General features: G+C 44.9%; 1 protein-coding gene across 1 annotated transcript in view; it reads right to left on the reverse strand.

Moving 5' to 3' along the window:
* The window catches only part of Pafah2 (platelet activating factor acetylhydrolase 2), a 53,980-nt gene that overhangs the window by 19,942 nt on the left and 7,888 nt on the right, over window positions 1–26,150 (reverse strand). The window contains exons 3-9 of the mRNA XM_004657494.2: window positions 25,242–25,395; window positions 23,765–23,861; window positions 18,007–18,075; window positions 17,395–17,536; window positions 7,316–7,429; window positions 2,031–2,122; window positions 956–1,126 (exon numbers count right to left, since the gene is read on the reverse strand). Coding sequence (XP_004657551.1) covers window positions 956–1,126; window positions 2,031–2,122; window positions 7,316–7,429; window positions 17,395–17,536; window positions 18,007–18,075; window positions 23,765–23,861; window positions 25,242–25,395 — 839 coding nt within the window. The remainder of the gene's footprint in view (window positions 1–955; window positions 1,127–2,030; window positions 2,123–7,315; window positions 7,430–17,394; window positions 17,537–18,006; window positions 18,076–23,764; window positions 23,862–25,241; window positions 25,396–26,150) is intronic.

Genomic DNA, 26,150 nt, shown 5'->3' on the forward strand with positions numbered 1-26,150 from the left:
CTTGCTTTCAAAACCTGCCGGTCCAGGTTTGATTCCCCAGCACTCATGTAAAGGCCAGATGAATAAAGTAGCACATGTGTCTGGAGTTTGTTTACAGCGGCTAGAGGTCCTGGAATACCATCCTCATTCTTTCTCTCTCTGCTTACAAATAAATAAATAAATAAAATTTTAAAAAGAGGAAATGAAGGAGAAAAAGAAGAAAAACAAAAGAAATGATACAGTGTTAATAATTAAGTCCTGACTCCTTACAACGTGCTCTCCCCAGACACAAACTGGCCTGGATATCCATGACCTCACAGTGCCTGACACTACCTGCACAAGACCATCATAAGAGGAGGAAAAGACCATGACATCAAAATAAAGGAGAGACTGATTGAGATGGGGAGGGGATATGATGGAGAGTGGAGTTTCAAAGGGGAAAGTGGGGGGGAGGGAGTGTACTATCATGGGGTATTTTTTTTATAATCATGGAAGTTGTTAATAAAAATTTGAAAAAAAAATTAAGTCCTGAGCTGGGGAGATTGCTTAGCAGTTAGGAACTTGCTGGCAAAACCAAAAGATCCAGATTCAATTCCCCAGTACCCACGTGAAGCCAGATGCATAAGGTGGCACACACATCTGGGGTTGGTTTGCAGTGGCTAGAGGCCCTCACCAATTCTCTCTCTCTTTCAACTCAATAAATAGTTAAGTCCCTTTGTGTACTCTTCCCTTCTCTATAGGCCACAAGTGACCAAGTCTGACTGGCCTAAGGAAACGTTCTAGCATTCTTGTCCCCTACAATGCTATGAAGTTAAAGTGATGGCAAATCCTAAAGGAATTATGATTTTGACCTCAGGTAGTATTCAGGCATTCTATTAAAGTGCAGAAAGTTCTGAATAATCCAGAATAAATGAAGGAGCCCTGACTGATGGAAAATGGAGAAGACGCTGGTGTCATGCTGTTGGGGAGTACTCACAGGACAGTCACAGTCCGGGACTGTTCATGCTGGGCACATAGTTTCTTCATCAAGTTGATGCTCTCAGCTGTCTGGAATTTCTCAGTGTTGATAAAGAACACAGGGCCCCGGGCCTTGGGGTAAAAGTCATGTTCCAGAGGAAACATCCAAGCATCCAGGGCCACAGCACACCTGGAAAGGGACCAGACATTTGGAGCTGCCACAAACAAATCCAGGCAAGAATAGTTAGGGTGGGGTGGGGGGAGGCTTCTTCCCTCCAATGGTCTGAAAGCTCAGCATGTTAGCAAGTGGGTGCCAGGACCCACACCCTTCCATTAGGATCTTGGTCTGTCTTACTTATCACCAGAGATTCTTTTGGAACTTGCTCTCTGAATTCTCTGACTCTACTCTCAAGTGACAGGCTCCAGTTGCACAAAATGCCACTTCCCTCATTTAATTGCTCCCTTGTTATTCATTGAGCCTATTGTGTACTCGGTCCCTTGCTTGGGATACTGTGGTGGCTTATATTGACTCCCAACCTGACAGGACTGAAAGTCACCTGGAAGCGATTATTTAGATAGATCTTCTCTGTGCATATCTGTGAGGAATTAGCTTGACTAGGTTAATTGAGGTGGGAAGACCCACCTTAACTTCGGGCAGCACCTGGGGTCCTGGACTACATAAAATGGAGAGAGAGAGAACTATATCCCCCCTGCTGATGTGAAGATGTGACACTGGCTTCCTGCTTCTGCCATGCTTCCCCACCATGATGGACTCCACCCTCTGGAACTGTAAGCAAAGTAAATCCTTTTCCTGCCATAAGCTGCTTCTTGGCAACAAGAGAGTAACAGATGTAGATACAGAGACCGGAGAGAGAGTCCTTGCGCTCCAGGAACTTCCGGGCCAGTAGAAAAGACAGTTTGTTTGCAGTAACTAGAGGCCCTAGTGTGCCCATTTTCTCTATGTCTGCCTCTTTTTCTCTCATAAATAAAACATATTTTAATTAAAAAAAAAAAAACCTTGCTGGATGAATGTTAATGAACGAGTGAGTGGTGTGTGGAGCGTGAGCAACAAACAGCCTCACTGAGAAACTCACCGAAACTGGGCCTCCTGAGCCAAAGCCAGAATAGCTGTGGATCCTCCAAATGAATGTCCCATCACAGCCACACGACTCATGTCAATGCTGCCCTGAGGAAAGCAGAGAACTTAGCCAAGCAAAAACTCAAGGCCAGTATTTATTTATTTTTGTTTGTTTTTTATTTAGTTAGTTTGGTTTTTCAAGGTAGGGTCTCACTCTAGCCCAGGCTGACCTGGAATTCACTATGTAGTCTTAGACTAGCCTTAACTCATGGTGATCCTGCTACCTTTGCCTCCCAAGTGCTGGGATTAAAGGCATGCAGCACCATACCCAGTTTTATTTTGTTTTCTGGAGGTAGGGTCTCACTGTAGCCCAGGCTGACCTGAAATTCACTATGTAGTCTCAGGGTGGCCTTGAACTCACAGAGATCCTCCTACTTCTGCCTTCAGAATGCTGGGATTAAAGGCGTGTGCCCCCACACCCGGCCAGTTTCACTTTTAAGAATTCTGATATAATAGATGAGTGAGTCCACCAAAACCACACTATTAAGAACTTCTGGCCTAGGTGTGATGACACACCCCTGTAATCTAGCATGAGGCTGAGGCAGGAGGATGGCCAGTTTAAGCCCAGCTATATAGCGTACACTGTCACAATAACAAGAAAAGGAACCTTGGGGTAAAGTTTAGTAATAAAGTGCCTACTGAGAATGCCCATGGCTTTGGATTTAATACCCAGCACCACACACACACACACCTTGCCCACAAAGAAGCTCGTATCTACTAGAGAGCCACTCTTTGCTATAAATAGCCTTCTGAAAATCATGTTTTTCACCTTTACTTGGTAATCCTACCATCTGCTACATTCAAATGTGTATGGATAAATGAACAGATAGAAGTTTCCAGGCTCTACTCGGGCTCATTAGGATCACGCCAAGAAGCAGCTCTTTCCATCCTCAACAGCCCCTGCTGGACTGAAGCTGGTCTTCAGGGAAGCCACGGACCACGTGGAAGGAGACATGGGCCAGTCCTGCCATGCCCCGCTCCGCTCTGGGGCAAGTCCTGATGGTGCAGAAACCACCTCAGGCTCTACTTCCTCTTGGGATATCAGTCCTGATTTTTATCCAAAGCTGAGGGGAGAGTCTGTTTGATATAACTGATCTGCAAGTATCTATTTCTGGCTATTCCCAGAAGCCTTCAGGGCATAATTATATATAAAGCCACCACCACTGCCTGCTATGGGGGTGGGGAAATCTCTCCAGGCTTTGCAGCCCAGCCTCTGCTCAGAAGTCTTGCTCTCCTCAACTTCCAGCCTAAGTTCGGCACCTAACTTCTCCCCTTGGCTCAGTACCTTCAGATCAGCAACTAGGGAGGATGACTTCTTTTAAATTTAATTTAATTTTTTATTTAGTGGGGACAAAGAAAGAGAGAGAGAAAGAGAGAGAGAGAATGGGCATACCAGGGCCTCCAGCCACTGCAAATGAACTCCAGACACATGCACCGCCTAGTGCATCTGGCTTATGTGGATACTGGAGAATAGAACATGGGTCCTTAGGCTTCACAAGCAAGTACCCTAACTGCTAAGCTGTCTCCCCAGCCCTTATTTATTTATTTATTTGAGAGAGTATGGGTGTGCCAAAGCCTCCTATCACTGCAAATGAGTTCCAGACACATGTGCCACTTTGTACATCTGGCTTTATATGAGTACTGGGGAATCAAACTCAGGCAAGCCCAACATACTGGCTTTTTTATTTTTTTTAATGTGAGAGAGTGAGAGAGAGAGAGAGAGAGAAAATTGGGATGCCAGGACTTCTAGCCACTGTAACTGAACTCCAGATGCATGTGTGACCTTGTGCTTGCCTCACCTTTATGCATCTGGCTTATGTGGGACCTGGAGAGCTGAACATGAGTCCTTAGGTTTCACAAGCAAGCACCTTAACCTTTACACCATCTCTCTAGCCATAGCCCCATCCCCAGATTTTTAAAAGTATTTTATTTAATTGAGAGAGAGAAAGAGGCAGATAAGAGTGAAAGAGAGAATGACTACAGCAAGACCTCTAGCCATTGCAAACAAACTCCAGACACTCCAGACTCTACCTCAAAAAAAAAAAAAAAAAAAAAAAAAGCCACCCTGTGCATCTGTCTTTATGTGGTTACTGGGGAATCGAACTTAGGTCCTTAGGCTTTGCAGGCAAGTTCCTTAACCATTAAGCCCTCTCTCCAGCCCCAAGATATTTTTTCATATGTGTGTATATGTGTTTGCATGCATGTGTGTATGTGTATATGTTATGTTGTATATGTATATATGTGTATGTATGTGTGTATATGTGTGTACATATGTGTATGTGTTGGTGCATGTATGTATATACATTTGGATGTATGTGTATGTATATGTATTTATGTATGTGTAGATGTGTGTGTGGATATATGTGTATGTGCATGTTATGTTTATGTGTGTGTACATGTGTATGTGTTGGTGTGTGGCTATATGTGTATGTGGGTACACACATGTACCATGGCACATGTAGAGATCTAAGGACAGCCTTGGGGTGCTTGTCCTCTCCCTCCTTCAGTGACACAGAGTCTTCCGTTGTTTAGCTGCTGCCTGTGCCAGTCCAGGTGGCTCTTGAACTTCTGGATTCTTCTGGCTCCCCGTTCCACTGATGCAGGAGCACTGAGATTACAGACACATGTACCACTTTGCATCTGGCTTTATGTGGGTGCTGGGGACTCAAACCCAGGCTGGCCAGCCTTATAAGCAAGCACCTTCAACTGCTGAGTTATCTCCTCAACCCCTCCTTCAGCTTTTCAAAAATACGTGAATATATTCATATGCTTCTAAAATCATAAGTATAGGGCTGGAGAGATGGCTTAGTGGTTAAGGCACTTGCCTGCAAAGCCAAAGGATCCAGGTTTGATTCCCCAGGATTCATGTGAGCTAGATGCATAAAGTGGCGCCTGTGTCTGGAGTTGGTTTGCAGTGGCTGAAGGCCCTGGTACACCCATTCTCTCTCTTCTCCTCTTCTTCTGTCCCTCTCGAATAAATAAATAAATATTTTTAAAAATTGTTTAAAATCAGAAGTATATAGGGAAGTCTACCACCTACCCAGTTTCTTTTCCACGTAGCTGTCTGTTTCCTACTCTTAAACAGGTACCAATTGCTCATGTGTCCCTACAGAACTGGCTTCTGCATATAGAAGTAAACCTTGATATACACTCCTCCCTCTTTTTCCACAAGCATCTCTGCATAAAGTGTCTTTGCATAGCAATAGAGTTCAGAAAGAGCTTTGTTGGGGCTGGAGAAATGGCTTAGCAGTTAAGGAACCAGGTTCGATTTCCCAGGACCCATGTACAAGGTAGCTCATGTGTCTGGAATTCATTTGCAGTGCTGGATATCCTGGTGTACCAATTCTCTTTCTCTTCCTCTCAAATAAATAATAAAATATTTTTTAAAAAATTTTCATGTTGGGAGGGGATATGATGGAGAGTGGAGTTTCAAAGGGGAAAGTGGGGGAAGGGAGGGCATTACCATGGGATATTTTTTATAATCATGGAAGTTGTTAATAAAGAAATTTGAAAAAAAATTCCCATGTTGGTCTGGAGAGATAGATTGCTTAGCAGTTAAGGCACTTGCCTATAAAGCCAAAGGACCTAGGTTCGATTCCCCAGGACCCACATAAGCCAGATGTACAAAGTGGCATATGCATCTGGAGTATGTTTGCAGTGGCTGGAGGCCCTGTTGCAGGCATCTCTTTCTCCCTCTTTCTCAAATAAATAAATAGAATTTTAAAATTAAAAAAAAACAACAACATGTTAAACTGGGCATGGTGGTGCATGCCTTTATCCCAGCACTCAGGAGGCAGAGGTAGGAGGATCACCGTGAATTCAAGGCCACCCTGAGACTAACTCCAGGTCGGCCTGAGCTAGATATTCGACCTCAAAAAATAAATAAATAAATAATAAAAATAAAATCCCGGGCTGGAGAGATGGCTTAGCAGTTAAGCGCTTGCCTGTGAAGCCTAAGGACCCCAGTTCAAGGTTTGATTCCCCAGGACCCATGTTAGCCAGATGCACAAGGGGGCGCATGCATCTGGAGTTTGTTTGCAGTGGCTAAGCAGCCCTGGCACGCCCATTCTCCTCTCTCTCTCTCTCTCTCTCTCTGTCTTTTTCTCTCTCTGTCTGTCACTCTCAAATAAATAAAAATAAACAACAAAAAAATTTTTTTTAAATCCCATATTAAAGTCTGAGTCCATTGGGAGTTTCCAGTTTCTTTCAACATGTGTGGGTAATATTTGGAGGTTCATGAGTGTAACTATTAAAAATATACTAGAAAGCTGGCTATGGTAGTGCATGCCTTTAATCCCAGCACTCAGGAGGCAGAGGTAGGAGGACTGACAAGAGTTTGAGGCCACCCTGAAACTATGTAGTGAATTCCAGGTCATCCTGAGCTAGAGTGAGACCCTACCTCGGAAAAACCTATATATATATATATATATATATACATACATACACACACATACACATGTTAAGCGGGCATGGTGGTGCACACCTTTAATCCCAGCACTTGAGAGCAGAGATGGAAGAAGTGCTGTGAGTTCGAGGCCACCCTGAGACTACATAGTGAATTCCAGGTCAGCCTGGGCTAGAGAGAAACCTTAACTCAGAAAAAAAAGATTAGGATAATTGGGGGGAAAATGATGGGGAGTTGGAGGGTTGGAGACTGTGTTTTTACTGGTACCAGTTCCAAAGCCAGGACAGTCATGCAAAGGAAAGAATTGGCCTGCATAAGTGGAGGCTATTTGCTACTCAACAGCCCCTACCATCAGGGAAGGAACCATTTCTCTCCCATCCATGTGGCTGTGGTGGGGCCCCTAATCCTGAGGCTCAGGTTCCCTGGTCCAGAAGTGCTATAGCCCCGGCAGGCCCATCTAAACACGCTCTCTTTCTGGCACAGTGACTGGCCTAGGGGGATTGTGTTCTCTATACAGGACCACAGCCTGGAAGCTAAGAGCTGCTCAAACACAGGACTGGGCTGCCAGCAACCATCTTTCTTGTGTGAAGAAGAGAATCTGGTGAGAATGAAGACCACATACACAGAGAGAAACTGAGGCAGAGGAAGTGGAGGAAAAAGTATAGAGATCTGATGGCATCTGAGCCCCTGACTACCTTTGCTGGCCTAGAGGCCACCTGGGGCCCTGCAAGCAGCAAATTTTCTTTTGGTTTAAGCTAGTCAGTTAGGCTTAATGCTTGTAACCAAGGAAGTTCTGGTGAATATGCAATTTTGGGCCATACCCATTGCTGCCATACCTTCAAGGTCATCAAATCCAGTCCATCAGGCAAGACATTGAGGACGGTCTTTCCAGCGTTGACCTCCTCCAGGATCCTCAGCACCCGCACACACTCTCGGGCCCGCTGGTGCACCTGAAACAGACAGAGCCAGTCCTGGTGGGAGCTGGAGCGCTCCACAGCCCCCCAGCAAGAACCCCAGCCACGCACAGAGCCGAGGCAGGGGGCAGCAGGAGTCTGCCCTGCCCATCTCAGCAGGCACCTCACAGCTCACGTGGCCCTGCTCAATGGCATAATAGAATCAGCCCAGATGTTCAGACTCCACCAACCTAACCACAGGGTTGCCAGGATGAACAAATGAAGTCCTGAAAACAAAAGGAACTGAGGGTGTTAATTAGCAATCCAGTACTGGGCTCTATGCATCCATGTACAGCACACTTCATATGTGCGTGCATGTTTATGTGTGAGTGTGGACATGGTGTGTGCCATGGCCCACCTATGTAGAGCAGAGAACAATTTTTAGGTGTCAGTTCTCACCTTCCACATTGCCGTTTATTTTGTTTTGTTTTGTTTTTTGAGGTAGGGTCTTGCTGTAGCCCAGGCTATCTTAGAATTCACTATGTAGTCTCAGGGTAGCCTTGAATTCTTGACAATCCTCCTACCTCTGCCTCCCAAGTGCTGGGATTAAGGGCATGTACCACCACACCAGACTCCCAAATTGGGTTTTAAAAAGTATTTTATATATTTGCATGGGGGGGAGAGAGAGAGAGAGCATGGGCACACCAGGGCCTCTAGCCACTACAAATTAACCCAGATGCATGTACCATATTGTGCATCTGGCTTTATATGGGTAGTGGGGAATCAAACTCAGGTCCTTAGGCTTTGCAGGCAAGTACCTTAACTGTTAAGCCATATCTTCACCCCCCACATCATTTTGTTTGTTTGTTTTGTTCTTTTTGGTTTTTCTAAAGTAGGGTCTTGCTCTGGCCCAGGTTGAACTGCAAAAATTCACTGTGAGGTCTCAGCCTGGCCTCAAACTCACAGCTATCCTCTTACCTTAGCCTCCAGAGGGCTGGGATTAAAGGAATGTGCCACCACACCCAGCAGAGAGTGGGCATGTTAGGGCCTCCAGCCACTGCAAACTCCAGATGAATGCACTACCTTGGGCATCTGGCTTTATGTGGGTACTGGGGAACTTTGATCCTTTGCAGGCAAGTGCCTTAACTGCTGAGCCATCTCTTCAGCCCTCCACATTGTTATTCACTATTCCCTTAGCTAAGCTAGCTGGCACGTGAGCTTCTGGAAAATTCCCCTGTCTCTGCCCCTTCCTCCTGGGCTACAACAGACAACCCCACACATCCAGATTTGCATGGGTGCTGGGAATCGGAACTCAGGTACTCACATTTACGGAGCAAGCACTTCATCCGTGGGGCCATCTCCCCAGCCACTATGCCACACTTTTGCTGTTCCTGTCTGCCTAGCACTGACTTGTCACCCCCTTTTGTTAACTATGCCTTTAAGGGCTGCCCTGGCCTGACCTGAGCAATCTAACCCTGTGCTTTTAGTAGGAACTTTCATTTTGTCCCTTCTCCCCAGTGAGGAATCCTGCTCCAGGAGTTTCTGAATTTGAGCTTGGCTCAAGGTGGGGGGCTGGAGAGATGGCTTAGCGGTTAAGCGCTTGCCTGTGAAGCCTAAGGACCCCAGTTCAAGGCTCTATTCCCCAGGACCCACGTTAGCTGGATGCACAAGGGGGTGACCATGTATGGAGTTCGTTTGCAGTGGCTGGAGGCCCTGGCGCACCCATTCTCTCTCTCTATCTCTGCCTCTTTCTCTCTCTGACTGTCACTCTAAAATAAATAAAATAACAACAACAAAAAAAGACGGGGTGCTGGGGAGCAACTGCTCCGTCTCCTGCTGATGAAGCTGAGTGTACGCAAGCTCAGAGCAGTTGTTCCAACCACAGAAAGTAAGCGGGCTTACAGATGAGCCCATGACAGACACAGACACGAGCTCATTGTCTCAAAGAGCGGGTCGTGGGACACTGGAGGCTGGTTCCAGTCATCTTCGTCTGACCTCCTGACATGAACCAACCAGCTCCCTTCCACCTAATCAATCAAGTGTAAGTTGGACTTCTTTTCTTTATTTCAGTTTTTCATGTGTATGTGTGGGGGTTGTATTATGCATGGACAGTGTGTATGCATATTTACATGTATGTGTGGGTACGTCCATATGTGTGAGTATGTGGAGGTCACAGGTTGATCTTTGGCATCTATTCACTTGCTGTTCCTCTTATTATTATTTTTTTCTTTCCATGTATGATCTCACTGTAGCCCAGGCTGACCTGTAATTCACTAAGCATGTAGTCTCAGGTTGGCCTCTGAACTCAAAACATCCTCCTACCTCAGCCTCCTGACTGCTAGGATTAAAGGTGTGTGCCACCATGCCTGGATCAACTGCTGTCCTCCTAATTTGTTAAAAATGTATTTTAATTTACTTATTTGAGGGAGAGAAAGAGAGAAAATGGGTGACCCAGGCCTCCTACTACTGCAAACATACTCCAGACCTAGGTACCACTTTGTGCATCTAGCTTTACATAGGTACTGGGGAATTAAACTCAGGTTATCAGGCTTTGCAAGTAAGTGCCTTTAACCACTGAGCCATCTTTCCAGCCCCAGTTGGCCTTATTGAGACAGGGTCTCTCTCTCTCTCTCTCTCTCTCTTTCTCTCTCTCTCTCTCTCTCTCTCTCTCTCTTTTGAGGTAGGACCTCACTCTAGCTCAGGCTGACCTGGAATTCACTATGTAGTCTCAGGGTGACCTCGAACTCACAGCGATCCTCCTGCCTCTGCCTCCCAAGTGCTGGGATTAAAGGCATGTGTCACCAAGCCCAGCTGAGACAGGGTCTCTGCTGAACCCAGAGCTTGCCAATTTGGCTAGTCTAGCTAGCCATCTTTCCCTGAAGATATGCTGTCTCTGGTTCCTAACAGCTGGGATTATAGACAAGCTATCATGCTCTCCCCCAGCATTTCTTGTTTTGTTTTTGTTGTTGTTTAGTTGATTTGTGTTTTTGTGTATTTTTTCTGTTTGTTATAGTAGGAAAAGGCTTATTAAAAATAACCAAACAGTGTGCACATTACAGTTACCGTTTTGTAGAATGCCTGCTTAGCGGTTGGCACTTGGAAATGGCCGTGAGGGCTTTTATCTAGGAGGTACTCCCCCACCCCTGTGACAATGTAGTGTCAAAACCCTCAGTACCAGTGGGGAAGGCAAAGGAACCGGGCAAGAAGAACAACTGTGAAGAATAATTTTGCAGATCACTCTGAACAAAGGTGGAAGTGTTGGGGAAAAATACGATGTACTAAACAGAAACTGTACTACTGGGGGGAAGGGACTAGCCCACAGAAACTTCTACATATCCTTGCTAATTTTGTATTTTAAAGTCCTAGGCACATAGTTCTCAAGGAAGGAAATACTGAGCAAAGCCCTGGGGGGCCACACCATTGCAGCGAGCTGAGCTACTGGGGCAGGGGCTGGGGGACAGGCAGCAGACATACTCACCCCTCACTGTCAAGGAGAAAAGAGCTAGATGTGAGCAAGATAACGCACAGGAAGCATAATTATTTTCTTTAGCTTCTAAAAGTTGGGCAAAAAGGATTTCCCTCCTTTACTATGATAGTAGCTCATCCTATCCCCTCTCCAAAAGACAAAGAAACAATGATTTTTAAAGGGAATTAATGTGTTGGAGCAGTTATTTAGAAGTTGTTTTGGGGAAAACAAAGCCAGAAACCTCATGAAATATGCCTCTCATACAATATAATTAATAATTCTAACTTAGGTTGTAAAAGCCAACTTGAGTCTCATACTCCCAGATAGCTGATTGTGTTTTTGTTTTTTCAAGGTAGGATCTTACTGATGAAGAATAGGAGAAAGCTAGCTTTTTTGAGGCAGTTTCAACTAGGGATTGAGGCTCAAACAGGACCATGAGATGCTACCCCACATGCCACCACAAAAATGGAACTCAAGCCTGATCAATACCCCTGCCTGCTGCCCAGTCTAGCACACTACCTAGACAGCTGGCCCTGGATGGACTGGCCCAGGGATCTGCCTTCAATCTACCAACCAATCAGGTCTTCCCCTTGCCTATAAAGGCTCCTGTCTTCTGGATGCAGCCTGCGTATCTCTCTTCCTTGGGGGCCACAAGGATACATGTGAGTCTGGCTTCCCTGCACCACGCCTGGCTGGGTACGGGGGTGGGGAGGAAGAGCACAAAACCGTTTTTGGTTTGAATGCCTTTTCTGCTTATCTCTGCTTTATAGTTTGGGGTAACTTCTCTCTTTGACTACATGCATGATTTTCCTCTGGTTTCTGAACCTACCATGTGTGTACTTTTCTTAGAGAGGGTTTCCAAAACCCCACAATTCATGATTTCTCCCTTAAATAAGCCCCACAATTTGTCATTTCCCCTTAATAAACTTATAAGTCATAATTTATCCTGCTTGAGTCCATCTTTATTAATTCTTTATTAAAAGTAGGACAGGCTGGAGGGATGTCTTAGTGGTTAAGGCATTGGCCTGCAAGCCAAAGGACCCAGGTTCAATTCCCCAGGACCCACGTTAGCCAGATGTACAAGGGAGTATATGTGTCTGGAGTTTGTATGCAGTGGCTGGAGGCCCTGACACACCCCTGACACACTCTCTCTCTCTCCCCATCTTTCTCTGTCAGATAAATAAATACAGAAAAATAAAAAATATGTTTTTTAAAGTAGAACAGCCAGGTATGGTAGCACATGCTTTTAATCACAGCATTCAGAACGTTGAGGTAGGAGGATTGCCATGACGTCAAGGCCACCCTCAGACTACATAGTGAATTCCAGATCAGCCTGGGCTAGAGTGAGACCCTACCTCAAAAATAAATAAATAAGCCGGGCGTGGTGGCACACGCCTTTAATCCCAGCACTCGGGAGGCAGAGGTAGGAGGATCTCCATGAGTTCAAGGCCACTCTGAGACTACAGAGTTAATTCCAGGTCAGCCTGGACCAGAGTGAGACCCTACCTCAAAAAACCAAAACAAAATAAAAATAAAAATAAATAAATAAATTTAGGACAGAACTCAAAATTTGGAGTTCATAAATTCCGAGAGACTCCCCTCCTGGACCCCCAAATCCTGCATCTTTACTAGCACAGGCTGACTTGGAATTTACACTGTAGCACCAGTCTGACCTTGAACACACAGCTATCCTCCTACCTCAATCTTCCAAGTGCACCACCATCCTTGCTTCCCAGCCACATTCTGGGAAGAAATTATTTATCTGTGTGTGTGCATGTGTAAGAGTCTTTACTAATACCCTGTTCATTCCTACTGATATAGAAAACTCAGACACACTATGATTAACATTTTGAGAAAAAGCACATAAAAGGGATACAAATTGGAAAGGAAGAAATCAAGTTATCATTATTTGCAGATGACATGATTCTATATATAAAGGACCCTAAAGACTCTACCAGCAAACTGTTAGAGCTGATAAACACCTACAGCCATGTAGCAAGATACAAAATAAATACACAGAAATCAGTAGCATTCCTATATGCTAACAACAAACACACTGAGGATGAAATCAGAGAATCACTCCCATCCACAATTGCTTCAATGAAAATAAAGTACCTTGGAATAAAGCTAACCAAGGAAGTAAAGGATCTCTACAATGAAAACTATAAAACACTCAAGCGAGAATTGCAGAAGACACTAGGAAATGGAAAAACATTCCTTGTTCCTGGATTGGAAGAATCAATAGTGTGAAAATGGAAATCTTACCTAAAGCAATCTATACATTTAATGCAACCCCATCAAAATTCCAATGGCGTTCTTCACAGAAATAGAAAAAACAATCCAAAAATTCATTTGGAATCACAAAAAACCTCAAATGTCTAAAATAATACTGAGCAACAAAAATAAGGGAGGTGGTATCACCATACCTGATTTTAACCTATACTACAGAGCCATAGTAACAAAAACAGCATGGTACTGGCACAAAAGCAGACATGTAGATCAATGGAACAGAATAGAGGACCCAGATATATAAGTCCAGGTAGCTATAGCCACCTGATATTCGATAAAAATGCCAAAAATACTCATTGGAGAAAAGACAGCGTCTTCAGCAAATGGTGCTGGGAAAACTGGATATATATCTGTAGAAGAATGAAAATAGATTCTTCTCTCTCTCCATGTACAAGAATTAAGTCCAAATGGATTAAAGACCTTAACCTCAGACCTGAAACTCTGAAACTGCTAGAGGAAAAAGTAGGGGAAACCCTTCAACATATTGGTCTTGGCAAAGACTTTCTGAATATAACCTCAATTGCTCAGGCACTAAAACCACAAATTAACCACTGGGACCTCATGAAATTACAAAAGATTTTTTTTTTTTTTTTTTTTTTTGGTTTTCCGAGGTAGGGTCTCACTCTAGCCCAGGCTGACCTGAAATTCACTATGGAGTCTCAGGGTGGCCTTGAACTCATGGCGATCCTCCCACCTCTGCCTCCTGAGTGCTGGGATTAAAGGAGTGCGCCACCACCCCCGGCCATCACAAAAGATTTTGTACTGCAAAGGACACTGTGAATAAAGCAAAGAGACAACTTACAGAATGGGAAAAAATCTTTGCCAGCTATATATCTGATAGAGGATTAATATCTAAGATATACAAAAAACTCAAAAAGTTAAATAATAAGAAATCAAATGGGCCAATAAAAAATGGGCTATGACCCCAATTGCTCAGGCAATAAAACCACAGATTAATCACTGGGACCTCATGAAATTACAAAGATTTTGCACTGCAAAGGACACAGTGAAAAAGCAAAGAGGCAACCTACAGAATGGGAAAAAATCTTCGCCAGCTATATATCTGATAGAGGATTAATATCTAGGATATACAAAGAACTCAAAAAGTTAAATAACAAGGAATCAAACAAGCCAATCAAGAAATGGGCTATGAAGCTAAATAGAGCATTCTCAAAGGAAGAAATACGAATGGCATATAAGCATCTAAAAAAATGTTATACATCACTAGTCATCAGGGAAATGCAGATTAAAACTACATTGAGATTCCATCTCACTCCTGTCAGATTGGCCACCATCATGAAAACAAATGATCATAAATGTTGGCGGGAATGTGGAAACACAGGAACCCTTCTGCACTGCTGGTGGGAATGCAATCTGGTCCAGCCATTGTGGAAATCAGTGTGGAGGTTCCTAAAACAGCTAAAGATTGATCTTCCATATGACCCAGCTATAGCACTCCTAGGCATATATCCAAAGGACTCATCTCATTTCCTTAGAAGTACGTGCTCAACCATGTTTATCGCTGCTCAATTTATAATAGCTGGGAAATGGAACCAGCCTAGATGTCCCTCAACTGATGAGCGGATAATGAAGATGTGGCACATTTATACAATGGAGTTCTACTCAGCGGTAAAGAAAAATGAATTTATGAAATTTGCAGGAAAATGGATGGACCTTGAAAGGATTATACTAAGTGAGGTAACCCAGGCCCAGAAAGCCAAGCGCCACATGTTCTTTCTCGTATGTGGATCCTAGCTACAGATGATTGGGCTTCTGTGTGAGATGGAAAAAACTCAGTAGCAGAGGCCAATAAGTTAAAAAGGAGGTATAAAGGGAAGAGAAAGGAAGGGAGGAGGGGACTTAATAGGTTGGTATTGTATATATATAAGTAGAAGAATAGATTAATGGGGGTGAAAAGGCCCAAAGTGAGGTCAGGGGAAGAGATTGAGTAAAGGAAAGGTGGAGGGAGGGCTAATCAAAATTTAAGAGGATACAAATAAATCATATGGAATCCTCCGGTTTTGGACAATGGAATACTCAGGAGCTATAGGTCATTGTTAGAAAATTTTCAGTGCCAGGGATGGGATACCTCCAGTGAGTTGCTGGCTAGGGAGGAACCTGATGCCCCCAAAACATTATAGACCATTGCCAAGGCCCTTGGTTTCCCACCAGAAATAGATGGTAAGACCCTATTGCTGAAGACTCCACATACTTGGGCTGCAAGGCCACTGAGAAATCCTGCTGGAACTGAGCTGATAACCTCCTCCGTGTAGACCAGCTGACAGAAAGCTGGAAGAAGCCATCCTACATGTAGTTCAATGGGAGAAAGAGATACCACCAGTGAACATACTCAACAGTGGACATTGCAAGCCTTATAATTGGCCAGCCAGGCCAAATGAGCCAACAGGTGCAATAGTGGCATGTCTATCATGGTGGAAACCAACTGCCCTCCAATTGGACTAGAGGCCCACTCCATGGATAGGAATACATCCCTGATACTGAAACCTTAAAACAGGGGTAGTCATGAGCCCTAGGGGTATAACATCTGCTGATCTGCTGATGTCTGGATAATTGTATATACTATGCTTATCAAACTGCCCAGTAAGTACTTCTCTTAATATTTATACCCTTATATTAATGCTACTCTCATTTTGAGTAGAGAATCTTCTTTTTTCAGTTGGCAGTGACCTTGAGACAACTCAGAAGGTATCACAGTGCTGGAAAGAAGTGACTGGAGTATCGCGTAACATCTCGATCACACCTTCCAAGGCTCAGGGTCTAATGTGGAAGAGGTGGCGGAAAGAATGTAAGAGCCAAAGGAAGGATAGGAATCCTTACAACATGCTCCCTCCAGACACAAAATGGCCTGGATATCCATGACCTCATAGTGCCTGACACTACCTACACAAGATCATCATAAGAGGAGGAAAAGATCATGACATCAAAATAAAAGAGACTGATTGAGAAGGGGAGGGGATATGATGGACAATGGAATTTCAAAGGGGAAAGTGGGGGGAGGGAGGGTATTACCAAGGGGTATTTTTTATAATCATGGAAAACATTAATAAAAATTGAGAAAAAATATAAAAAAAGAATATAGAGTGTAACATTTTTTAAAAAAAAGATTTTGAGGGCTGGAGAGATGGCTTAGCGGTTAAGCGCTTGCCTGTGAAGCCTAAGGACCCAGGTTCGAGGCTCGGTTCCCCAGGTCCCACATTAGCCAGATGCACAAGGGGGTGCACGCGTCTGGAGTTCGTTTGCAGAGGCTGGAAGCCCTGGCACACCCATTCTCTCTCTCTCTCTCCCTTTATCTGTCTTTCTCTCTGTGTCTGTCACTCTCAAATAAATAAATAAAAAATTTAAAAAAAAAAGATTTTGAGAAAAGGTTAGTTAAAAGTCTTACCCATGGGGCTGGAGAGATGGCTCAGAGGTTAAGGTACTTGCCTGCAAAGCCTAAGGAGAAGGGTTAATTCCCTAGTACCTACATAAAGCCAAATGCACAAGGTGAGGCATGCATCTGCTAGAGGCCCTGGTGTGTCCATTCTTTCTGTCTCTCTCTGACAGGCATGGTAGTATATACCTTTTTTTTTTTTTTTTTCTTTTTTTGTTTTTTCAAGGTAGGGTCTCACTCTGGTCCAGGCTGACCTGGAATTAACTCTGTAGTCTCAGGGTGGCCTTGAACTCACGGCGATCTTCCTACCTCTGCCTCCCGAGTGCTGGGATTAAAGGCGTGCGCCACCACGTCCAGGGTAGTGTATACCTTTAACCCCAATACTGGGGAGGCAGAGGTAGGAGGATCTCTGTGAGTTCAAGACCAGCCTGAGACTACATAGTAAATTCCAGGTCAGTCTGGGCTAGAACGAGATCTTACCTCAAAAAAGGGGGGGGGGGCTTACTCATGGAGTGCTATGGTCTAGATATGTCCACCAAACAAACATCTATTGCTTGTTAGTTCCCAAGGTGATGCTACTGAAAGATGGTAGAACCTTTAGGGCCAAATGGGAAGTCTTTAAGTCACTGGGGACATGCCTTCAAAGAGGACTGTGGGATTCCCCCTCCCCTCCACTGCCATCTAAGACCCTTGCTAGAATCAAAAAACAACAGGTACACCTGATCTTGGACTGGAACGTCTAGAATGGCAAATTAAATGAACCTTTTCTCTTGTAAACTAATCACCTCTAGTAGTTTGTTACAGCATCTGAAAGCTAACTAGTATGGTAACTACAGTGGAGACATATTTACCACACTCCAAAGAGCACAAGCCTACCTGGGGATTCCGAACATGGAAATTTTTCTCCCCTTCTTTAATTCGACGGTGGGGGATCCATTCCTCCTCCAGTGTCTCCTTGGTGGGATGGCTTTCCTCTGAGGGCTGCTTGCAGAAGTAAGTGATGGCAGCTGACTGGTCCCTGAAATATACATGCCATCAGAGAGAAGGAAGATAATGATGAGCTTACTTCTCCCCTGTACCCCTGCTTCCAACCAAAACACTTGTCCCCTCATGCACTGTGGCTAGCTGGGCAGGAAATCTAGGGGCATGAAAAGGAAAGTAGAAAGACATGGGTTCTGGTGACAGACCTGAGTTTGAGCCTGAGTCAGCTGTGTCAATTCTTAGCAAGTTATTTAGCATCTTTGAAGCTTGGGGTTCATCTACTTAAAACAGATATGATTCCTGCCTTCATGGTTATTGGGAAAATTGGAAATAAGACATTTGGGCAGGGGATGTAGCTCAGTGGTAGAGTGCCTGTCTAATGTGTGAAGCCTGGGTTCAATCCCCAGTAAAACACACACACACAATCTAAAAAGAAACAATATACTGAGAGGGGACTACCCTACATTCCAGCTCCCTTGCAGGTCAATTGGGACTGGCATGTCTCACCTGTGCTCTGGCAGAGCCACCACAAAGCCACGGGAGGCCAACTCCATACAGAAGGCAGAGTACAATGTCCTGGAGATTCACAAAGAAATGGGAGAAGAACAGATGATTAGGCTTCTGCACGAGAAGGAAAATACTTAGTAGCAGAGGCCAGTAAGTTAGAAAGGAGATATAAAGGGAAGAGAAAGGAAGGCAGGAGGGTACTTAATAGGTTGGTACTGTATATATGTAAGTACAATGATTGAGATGGGGAGGTAATATGATGAAGAATGGAATTTCAAAGGGGAAAGTATGGTGGGGGGGGGAAGGTATTACCATGGGATATTTTTTATAATTATGGAAAATGTTAATAAAATTGTGAAAATAAAAAAAATTTAAAAAGAAATGAGGAGAAGAAATCAAAAGATTTGCCCAGCTTTCACCCCAGTCCCAACCACACTCTCTGTTAGTGGCTATCTCCAAAGAATGGCCGGGCCAGTGTCATGGGCAGCTGTCCTCCAGGGACTTGCCCCAGGTAGTGTAGCGCTCATTCCCTGGGGCTTGAATGTGCTCTTCACCTTCTTCCCACCCTCTGAGCCAGCCCGCCCCAAACCCGAGACTAGCTACTCAAATGAATTTTTACTGCTATGTATTGATATGCATTTTTGTTTGTTTGAGGCAAGGTCTTACTCTGTAGCCAAGGCTGGCCTCAAACTCATGGCAGGCATCCTGCCTCAACCTACAAGAAGCAGAGACTCACTCTAACTAGGCTGAACTGAAACTCACTCTGTAGCTCCAGGCTGGCCTTGAACTCACTGTGATCCTATCTTTGCTTCCCAAATGCTGGGATTAAAGGCATGCACCACCATGCCCAGTTTATAATCTTGTAGAGAAGACAGACATTAAAGAATTACATGGGGTGGGGGAGTATGCTGGTGCTGGAGAGATGGCTCAGCAGTTAAGGCACTTGCTTGCAAAGCCTAACAACCCAGGTTTGATTCCCCATGCCCATATAAAGCCAGGTGCACAAAGTGGCACATGTATCTGGAGTTCATTTGCAGTGGCTGAAGGCCCTGGAGCACCCATTCTCTCTGTCTCTGTCTCTCTCTTTCTCTGCTCGCAAATAAATAAATAAAATATTGAGGGAAAAAAAGAATTACACAGGGGCTGAGGAGATGGCTCAGTGGATAAAATGCATAGGTTCATGGATTGGAGTTCAGATCTCCAGCACCCATGTACAATGCTAGGTAGATGTGGTGTCCTAGCTTTAATACCAGCACTTAGGAAATAGGCAAAGGGGACTTCTGGCGCATGCTGGCTAGCTGCACTAGCCAAATTAGTAAGCTCTAGGCTCACATGAGAGACCATCTCAGCAAGCAAGCACCTTTAACTACCGAGTCATCTCCCCAGCCTAACCCTGCCTCAAAAAAAATAAGGTGAAGGGAGATAGAGTAAGAAATCTGACATTAACCTCCAGCCTCCACACAACCCCCATGCATGCCCATACACATGTGGACATACATACATACATGCACATAAATACCACACACACAAACACACAAAGAGGAACAATTGCACAAATAAGCTCATAACAATTATGTTACGTACTGACAAATACAGACTGTGCTAGAAAATTTAGTCTGCTATAATATAGGGGTTAGGCTGAGTATGCCTAAGAAAGTGACATCCGCCAGGTGTGACGGCACACACCTTTAATCCCAGCACTCAGGAGGCAGAGGTAGGAGGATCACTGTGAGTTTAAGGCCACCCTGAGACGACAGTGAATTCCAGGTCAGCCTGGGATAGAGTGAGACCCTACCTCGAAAAACCAAAAAAAACAATTGACATCCAAGTTGGGTGTGGCAGCACACATTTGTAATCCCACAATTTGAAAGATTAAAGGAATGGAATTAGGGCTGAAGAAATGGCTTAGTGGTTAAGGCGTTTGCCTGCAAAGCCAAAGGACCCAGGTTATCCAGGGAGCACAGGCATCTGGAGTTCATTTGCAGTGGCTGGGGGCCCTGGCACACCCATTCTCTCTCTGTCTCTCTCTCTCTCTCTCTCTCTCTCACCCTTTCTCTGTTAAATAAATAAATAAATTAATTAATTAATTAAAAAAAGAGCTATTAAAAAGATTTTAAAAAAATTAGCGCTGGAGAGATGGCTTAGTGGTTAAGGAGCATACCTGAGGAGCTTAAGGACCCAGGTGCGGTTCTTCAGGTCTCACGTAAGCCAGATGCACATGGTGGCACATGCATCTGGAGTTCATTTGCAGTGGCTAGAGGCCCTGGTGTGCCCAATCTCACTCTCTGCCTCTGTCTCTCTCTCTCTGTCTCTAATAAATGAATAAACAAAAATAAAATGTTAAAAAAAATTAAAAGCTGGGTGTGGTGTTGTATACCTTTAATCCCAGCACTTGTGAGTCAGAGGTCGGAAGATCACCATGAGTTTGAGGCCACCCTGTGACTATATAGTGAATCCCAGGTCAGCCTATAGCAAAACCCTACCTCAAAAAATAAAACAAGGCTTGGTGGGCGTGGTAGCACATGCCTTTAATCCCAGCACTCGGGAGGATGAGGTAGGAGGATCTCCATGAGTTCAAGGCCACCCTGAGACTACAGAGTGAATTCCAGGTCAGCCTGAGCTAGAGTGAGACTACCTTGAAAAACCAAAAAATAATAATAATAAATAAAAATAAAAAATTAAACATTCTCTCTCTCATAAATAAATAAAACATTTTAAAAAATAAAAAATAAGCCAGGCATGGTAGAACATGCCTTAAATTCCAGCACTTGGGAGGCAGGGTAGGAGGACTGCCATAAGTTTGAGGCCACCCTGAGACTACACAGTTAATTCCAGGTCCGCCTATACCAGAGTAAGACCCTACCTGGAAAAATAAATAAATAAAAAATAAATAAATAAAACAAACTATCAGGACAAAAAATTCAGTTAGGCCCAGATTTCAATTCCTAAGCTTCTCATATAAGTCAGACACAAAAAAGTGGTGCATCTGGTGTGTGTTTGCAAAGATCCTGGCATGTAAGCACAGACACACACACAAGACATGGAATTAAATAAGTAAAAATTTCAAAAAACATAATAAAGTTTCAATTAAGAGAAGGATGAGGGCGCTTCACCCCCTCTTGCCTCCCTCATGGTGGGAGCCCTCTGTGCTCCCCGACTTTCTTTCTCTTAATCTGGTAAAGTCTCTCCAAACCTCTTTTAAAAAAAAAAGGACAGGAGCTAGAGAGATGTTTCAGTGGTTAAAGTGCTTGCCTCTAAAGCCTAACAACCTAGGTTCGATTCTGTACCCATGTAAAGACAGGTGCACAGTGATATGTGCATTTGGAGTTTGTTTGCAGTGGCTAGAGATCCTGGCATGTCCAATCTCTCTCTCTGCTTATAAACAAAAATCTTTTTTAAAAAATGTTTTTTAAACACTTTTATATATTTATTTGTAAGGAGAAAGAGAGAGAGAGAGAGAATGAGTGAATGGGAGCACCAGAGCCTCTTGCCACTATAAACAAACTGCAGATGCAAGTGCCACTTTGTGCATCTGGCTTTATGGGTACTAGGAAATTGAACCCGGGCCAGTAGGCTTTTCAGACAAGCGTCTTAACCCCTGAGCACAAAGTGGTGCATGCATCTGGAGTTCATTTGCAGCAGCTGGAATACCTGGTACACCCATTCTCTCTGTCTCTCTCCCTTTATCTCTCTCTGCTTGCAAATAAATGAACTATTTAAAAACTATACACATAATAAAAATAAAATAAAAAAGGATAGGTTTAGACACAGCTGGCAACAGTGATGCCATTTCATCATTTCATGAGATTGGGCACACCAGGGCCTCTAGCCACTGCAAATGAACCCTAAGGACAACTGACATCATCACTGTCCCTAAAAATGGCTACAATAGAATGAATGCTGAAGGACTTTCATAAGACTTAATGAAAATTTTACTGTAACTTGTTCTAAGATTAATGAAACTTGAAAAAGTTAATAAATTGCATGAAATTTTTAAAAAAGAAGAAGGGCTAGGGAGATGTCTCATCATTTAATGGCATTTGCTTGCAAAGCTTGATGGCTCTGGATTCAATTCCCCAGTACCCCATAAAGCTAGATGCACAAAGTGGCACATGCACCTGGAGTTCATTTGCAGTAGCAAGAGGTCTTAGAGTGCCCATATTCTCCCTTCCTCTCTTTTCTTTCTTTCCCTCTCCCTCATAAATTAATAAATATACTTTAAAAATATTTTATTGGAAAGAGAGAGAGAGGTAACTAAAGGGAGAATGGGTGTGCCAGGGCTGCTAGCCACTGCAAATGAACTACAGATGTGTGTGCCACCTTGTGCATCTGGCTTTACATGGGTACTGGGGATTTGTACCTCAGTCCTTTGGCTTTGCTGGCAAGCACTTAACCACTAAGCCATCTCTCCAGCCCAGCTCATAAATATACTTTTTTTTTTGCGGTAGTGTCTTGCTCTAGCCCAGGCTGACCTGGAATCACTATGTAGTCTAAGGCTGGCCTCGAACTCATGGCAATCCTCCTACCTCTGCCTCCCCAGGGCTGGGATTAAAGGCATGTGCCACCACGTCCAGCTCCCTAAACATACTTTTTTTAAAAAAAAATTTTTTTTAATTTATTTATTTGAGAGCGACAGACACAGAGAGAAAGACAGATAGAGGGAGAGAGAGAGTGGGCGCGCCAGGGCTTCCAGCCTCTGCAAACAAACTCCAGACGTGTGCGCCCCCTTGTGCATCTGGCTAACGTGGGACCTGGGGAACCGAGCCTCGAACCGGGGTCCTTAGGCTTCACAGGCAAGCGCTTAACCGCTAAGCCATCTCTCCAGCCCAGCTCATAAATATACTTTTTTTTTTTTTTTTTTTTTTTTGCGGTAGTGTCTTGCTCTAGCCCAGGCTGACCTGGAATCACTATGTAGTCTCAGGCTGGCCTCGAACTCATGGCAATCCTCCTACCTCTGCCTCTCCAGGGCTGGGATTAAAGGCATGTGCCACCACGTCCAGCTCCCTAAACATACTTTTAAAAAAGAAAAAAATAGGAGCTGGAGAAATGGCTCAATGGTTAAGACACATGCCTACAAAGCTTAACAACCCAGGTTCAACTCCCCAGTACCTACATAAAATCAGATGCACAAAGTAGCATATGCATCTGGAGTTCATTTGCAGGATGTAGAGGCCCTAACGCACCCATTCTCATTCTCTCTCTGCTTGCAAATAAAAAGATTAATAAAAATATTTTTAAAAAAATTAAGTCTGGAGCCTGGCATGGTGGTGCATGCCTTTAATCCCAGCACTTGAGAGGCAGAGGTAGGAGGATCACTGTGAGTTTGAGGCCAACCTGAGAATAGAGTGAGTCCAGGTCAGCCAAGAACAGGGCGTGACCCTACTTCGAAAAAAACAAACAAAAAAATTTTTTTAAGTCTGGGCTAGGAAGATGGCTCAGTAAGTATAGGCACTTCCTTGCAAAGCTTGACAACCCAGGTTCAATTCCCCAGCACCCACATCAAGCCAGATGCGCAATGTGGTGCTTGTGTCTGGAGTTCATTTGTAGTAGAAAGAAGTCACGAGTGGAAGAAGTTTAAGAAGGTGAAGAGGGGTTACCAGGAAAGAAAGTGGACCCCGTGCAAGGGCATGAGGCAGAGGGAAGGCAGGACAACAGGCAGTTGGAAACATCCATCGCCCCTCCCTTTAAGAGTACATTAACACTCAGCAGCCGTCACTAGACAAGAATGATGTCAGGATCTGGGGGACAGAGCTCTTACCTGAAGCCTCCTAGGCCATGGGAGAAGATGATCAAGGGGTATCCAGAGTCCGTTGTCTTCAAGGGCCCGTTCCAGCTGGCAGGCAGGCGACAAGATCCTGGCAGAGACATGGGCTATGGAATCTCTGGCCGCCCGGGAACTGCAATAGCAGGGCAGCGCAAGCCCACGCAGGGGTGGGCATTTCGGGCCCTCCCCTCTGAAGAACCGCCAATGGCCCTGCTCAGCCCAGGGCAAACACCCCGGGGAACACAACAGAGAATAGGATAAAGCCACCGGTGTGGGGTGAGGGGGGAGCTCGGCTCACTGGTAGAACATTTGTCTAGCATGTGGGAGACCCAGTGTTCCATCCCAGCACCACCAGGAAAAGAAGTCCAAACAGGTAGTACTAAAGAAATCTGGGACAGGTCCTTGAGGTGCCAAGGCCAAGGGTAGAGTTCCTGGGGTGGCAGAAGCCAGTGGTTAAATGTGTCCCTACACAGAAGGAGGAAGGAGAAGAGAGTAATGCAGGAGAATGCATGTGCCCCTTGAGAACCAAGGACGTCTGGTCTAGAGCGCCTAGTGCACAGGCAGAGCATTGGTCTAGCATGTGTGAAGCACTGGGTTCGAGCCCTGGTACTGGGAAGATAAGTGTGAGCTACACAGCCACTGGCCCAGGATGACGATGAGTTTACCCTGGGTGAGGGAGTCCCAGCTAACACTTATGCCCTCATCAGATGTCCCAAACACTGCACCAGAGGGTTTATACACACCCCCACACCACAGGTCTACAAAAAGATGGTGTTCAGACAGGGTAAGTGGCTTGCTCAAATGTTGGGAGCCATAGAGCAAAAGCCTCTCCATTTTGCCTGGGCCTGCTCATAAACTGACTCATTACTCAGAAAGCTGGTCCATCCAGCTTTCTGTTAGGTACTTCTGGAACCGGTCAGCAGGCTGCTTACAGAATCTTATTTTTTGCTAAAGGCCAGTTTATGGTCGGGATGTGAAGCCTGGCGCAGTCAGGATGTTAAGCCAGTGAGGCAAGATTAGATGAACACCTAATTACATCCCCTCCAGGCTTCCTGACAACTCCTTACCCTGGCCATGTCCCCTTCCCCCTACAGCCCTATTATAAACCTACATGTAAGAATAAACTCTCGAGGCCTTGACAAACATCTAGCATGGTCTCCTTCTTGTGTCTGTTTGCCTTCTTTCATTCGGGTTAATTTTCACCTCGCTTCTTTGTTGGACTCCCTGCTGGCTGGGGCACTCAAATCCCACACTAGTAAATTACAAAGTCTGGATTTCAATCCAGGAGAGTGTACCTCCACCCACACCATAGACAGATAGAGAGACAGAGAGAGACAGAGTCCTCTCCCAACTCTCCACACCACTTATTATAAGAGGACTGGACTCTTCAAGCTAATCTGGCTGGATTTCTCCTTGGGGCCTAATGGAGCAGGAGCAACGGGGAACGTGTCCAGAGCCAGGCCAGCCTTACCCACAGCCAGGTTTAATAGCAGCCCTGCCCAGCGCTTGTTAAACTGCAGGTAGTCAGCCAGGCCCACGCAGTACTCATAGCGGGGGATCCACAGGGGCTGCTCCGAGGTCCCTTCTGCTGCTTGGCAGGGGTAGAAGAGCCGGAAGAAACTGCCCTGGAGGATAGAAGACAGCAGCTGTTCAGAGCGAGGGGCCCAGGCAGGACAGCGACACTCGGAAACAAAGGCTGCCTTAGCATACCTGAGTTTTACATGTATAAGATCCAGAAAGAAGCAATTTTATTGTTAGCATAACAACAGATTTCTGTTCTTTCAAGCAGCCAAATGTATTCTGAATTACATCCCGGCAGGGCACCAAAATATTTCGAGGGCTTGGGACAATGAAGGGTTTCTATCTGGCCCTGAGCCCAGGCTCAGAGGAACTAGATTTGCCCTTGTGTCAAGTGGGGTAGCATTGGTGGGACGCCTAGGCCGTCCCTCCAGGCTGGCTTCCCGGAAGGAACAGCAAACTCATTGTACAAGGGAGATGAAGAGCAGTCTCACAGTAGAGAGAAAAACCTAGGATATTGGTTTTTGTTTGGTTTGTTGGTTTTTCGAGGTAGGGTCTCCCTCTAGCCCAGGCTGACCTGGAATTCACTCTTCTCAGGGTGGCCTCGAACTCACAGCGATCCTCCTACCTCTGCCTCCCGAGGGCTGGGATTAAAGGTGTGTGCCACTACATCCAGCTAAAAACCTAGAATATTGGCAGAAGGAAATTCTGAAGGAAGCAGATGGAAGCCAGAAGCAGAAGAGTGAGGAGACAGTCCTCTCATCCAGGACGCCTCAGGAAGCTGAGAGCAGTGGGCATGCAGCCCAGGGTCGCTCCTGTCATTCATTTGCTTTAGGAGGAGACGGAAAACCTTTCCAGGATG

Source organism: Jaculus jaculus, chromosome 5 (assembly GCF_020740685.1).
Source record: "Jaculus jaculus isolate mJacJac1 chromosome 5, mJacJac1.mat.Y.cur, whole genome shotgun sequence".
In the NCBI taxonomy this organism is placed as follows: Eukaryota; Metazoa; Chordata; class Mammalia; order Rodentia; family Dipodidae; genus Jaculus; species Jaculus jaculus.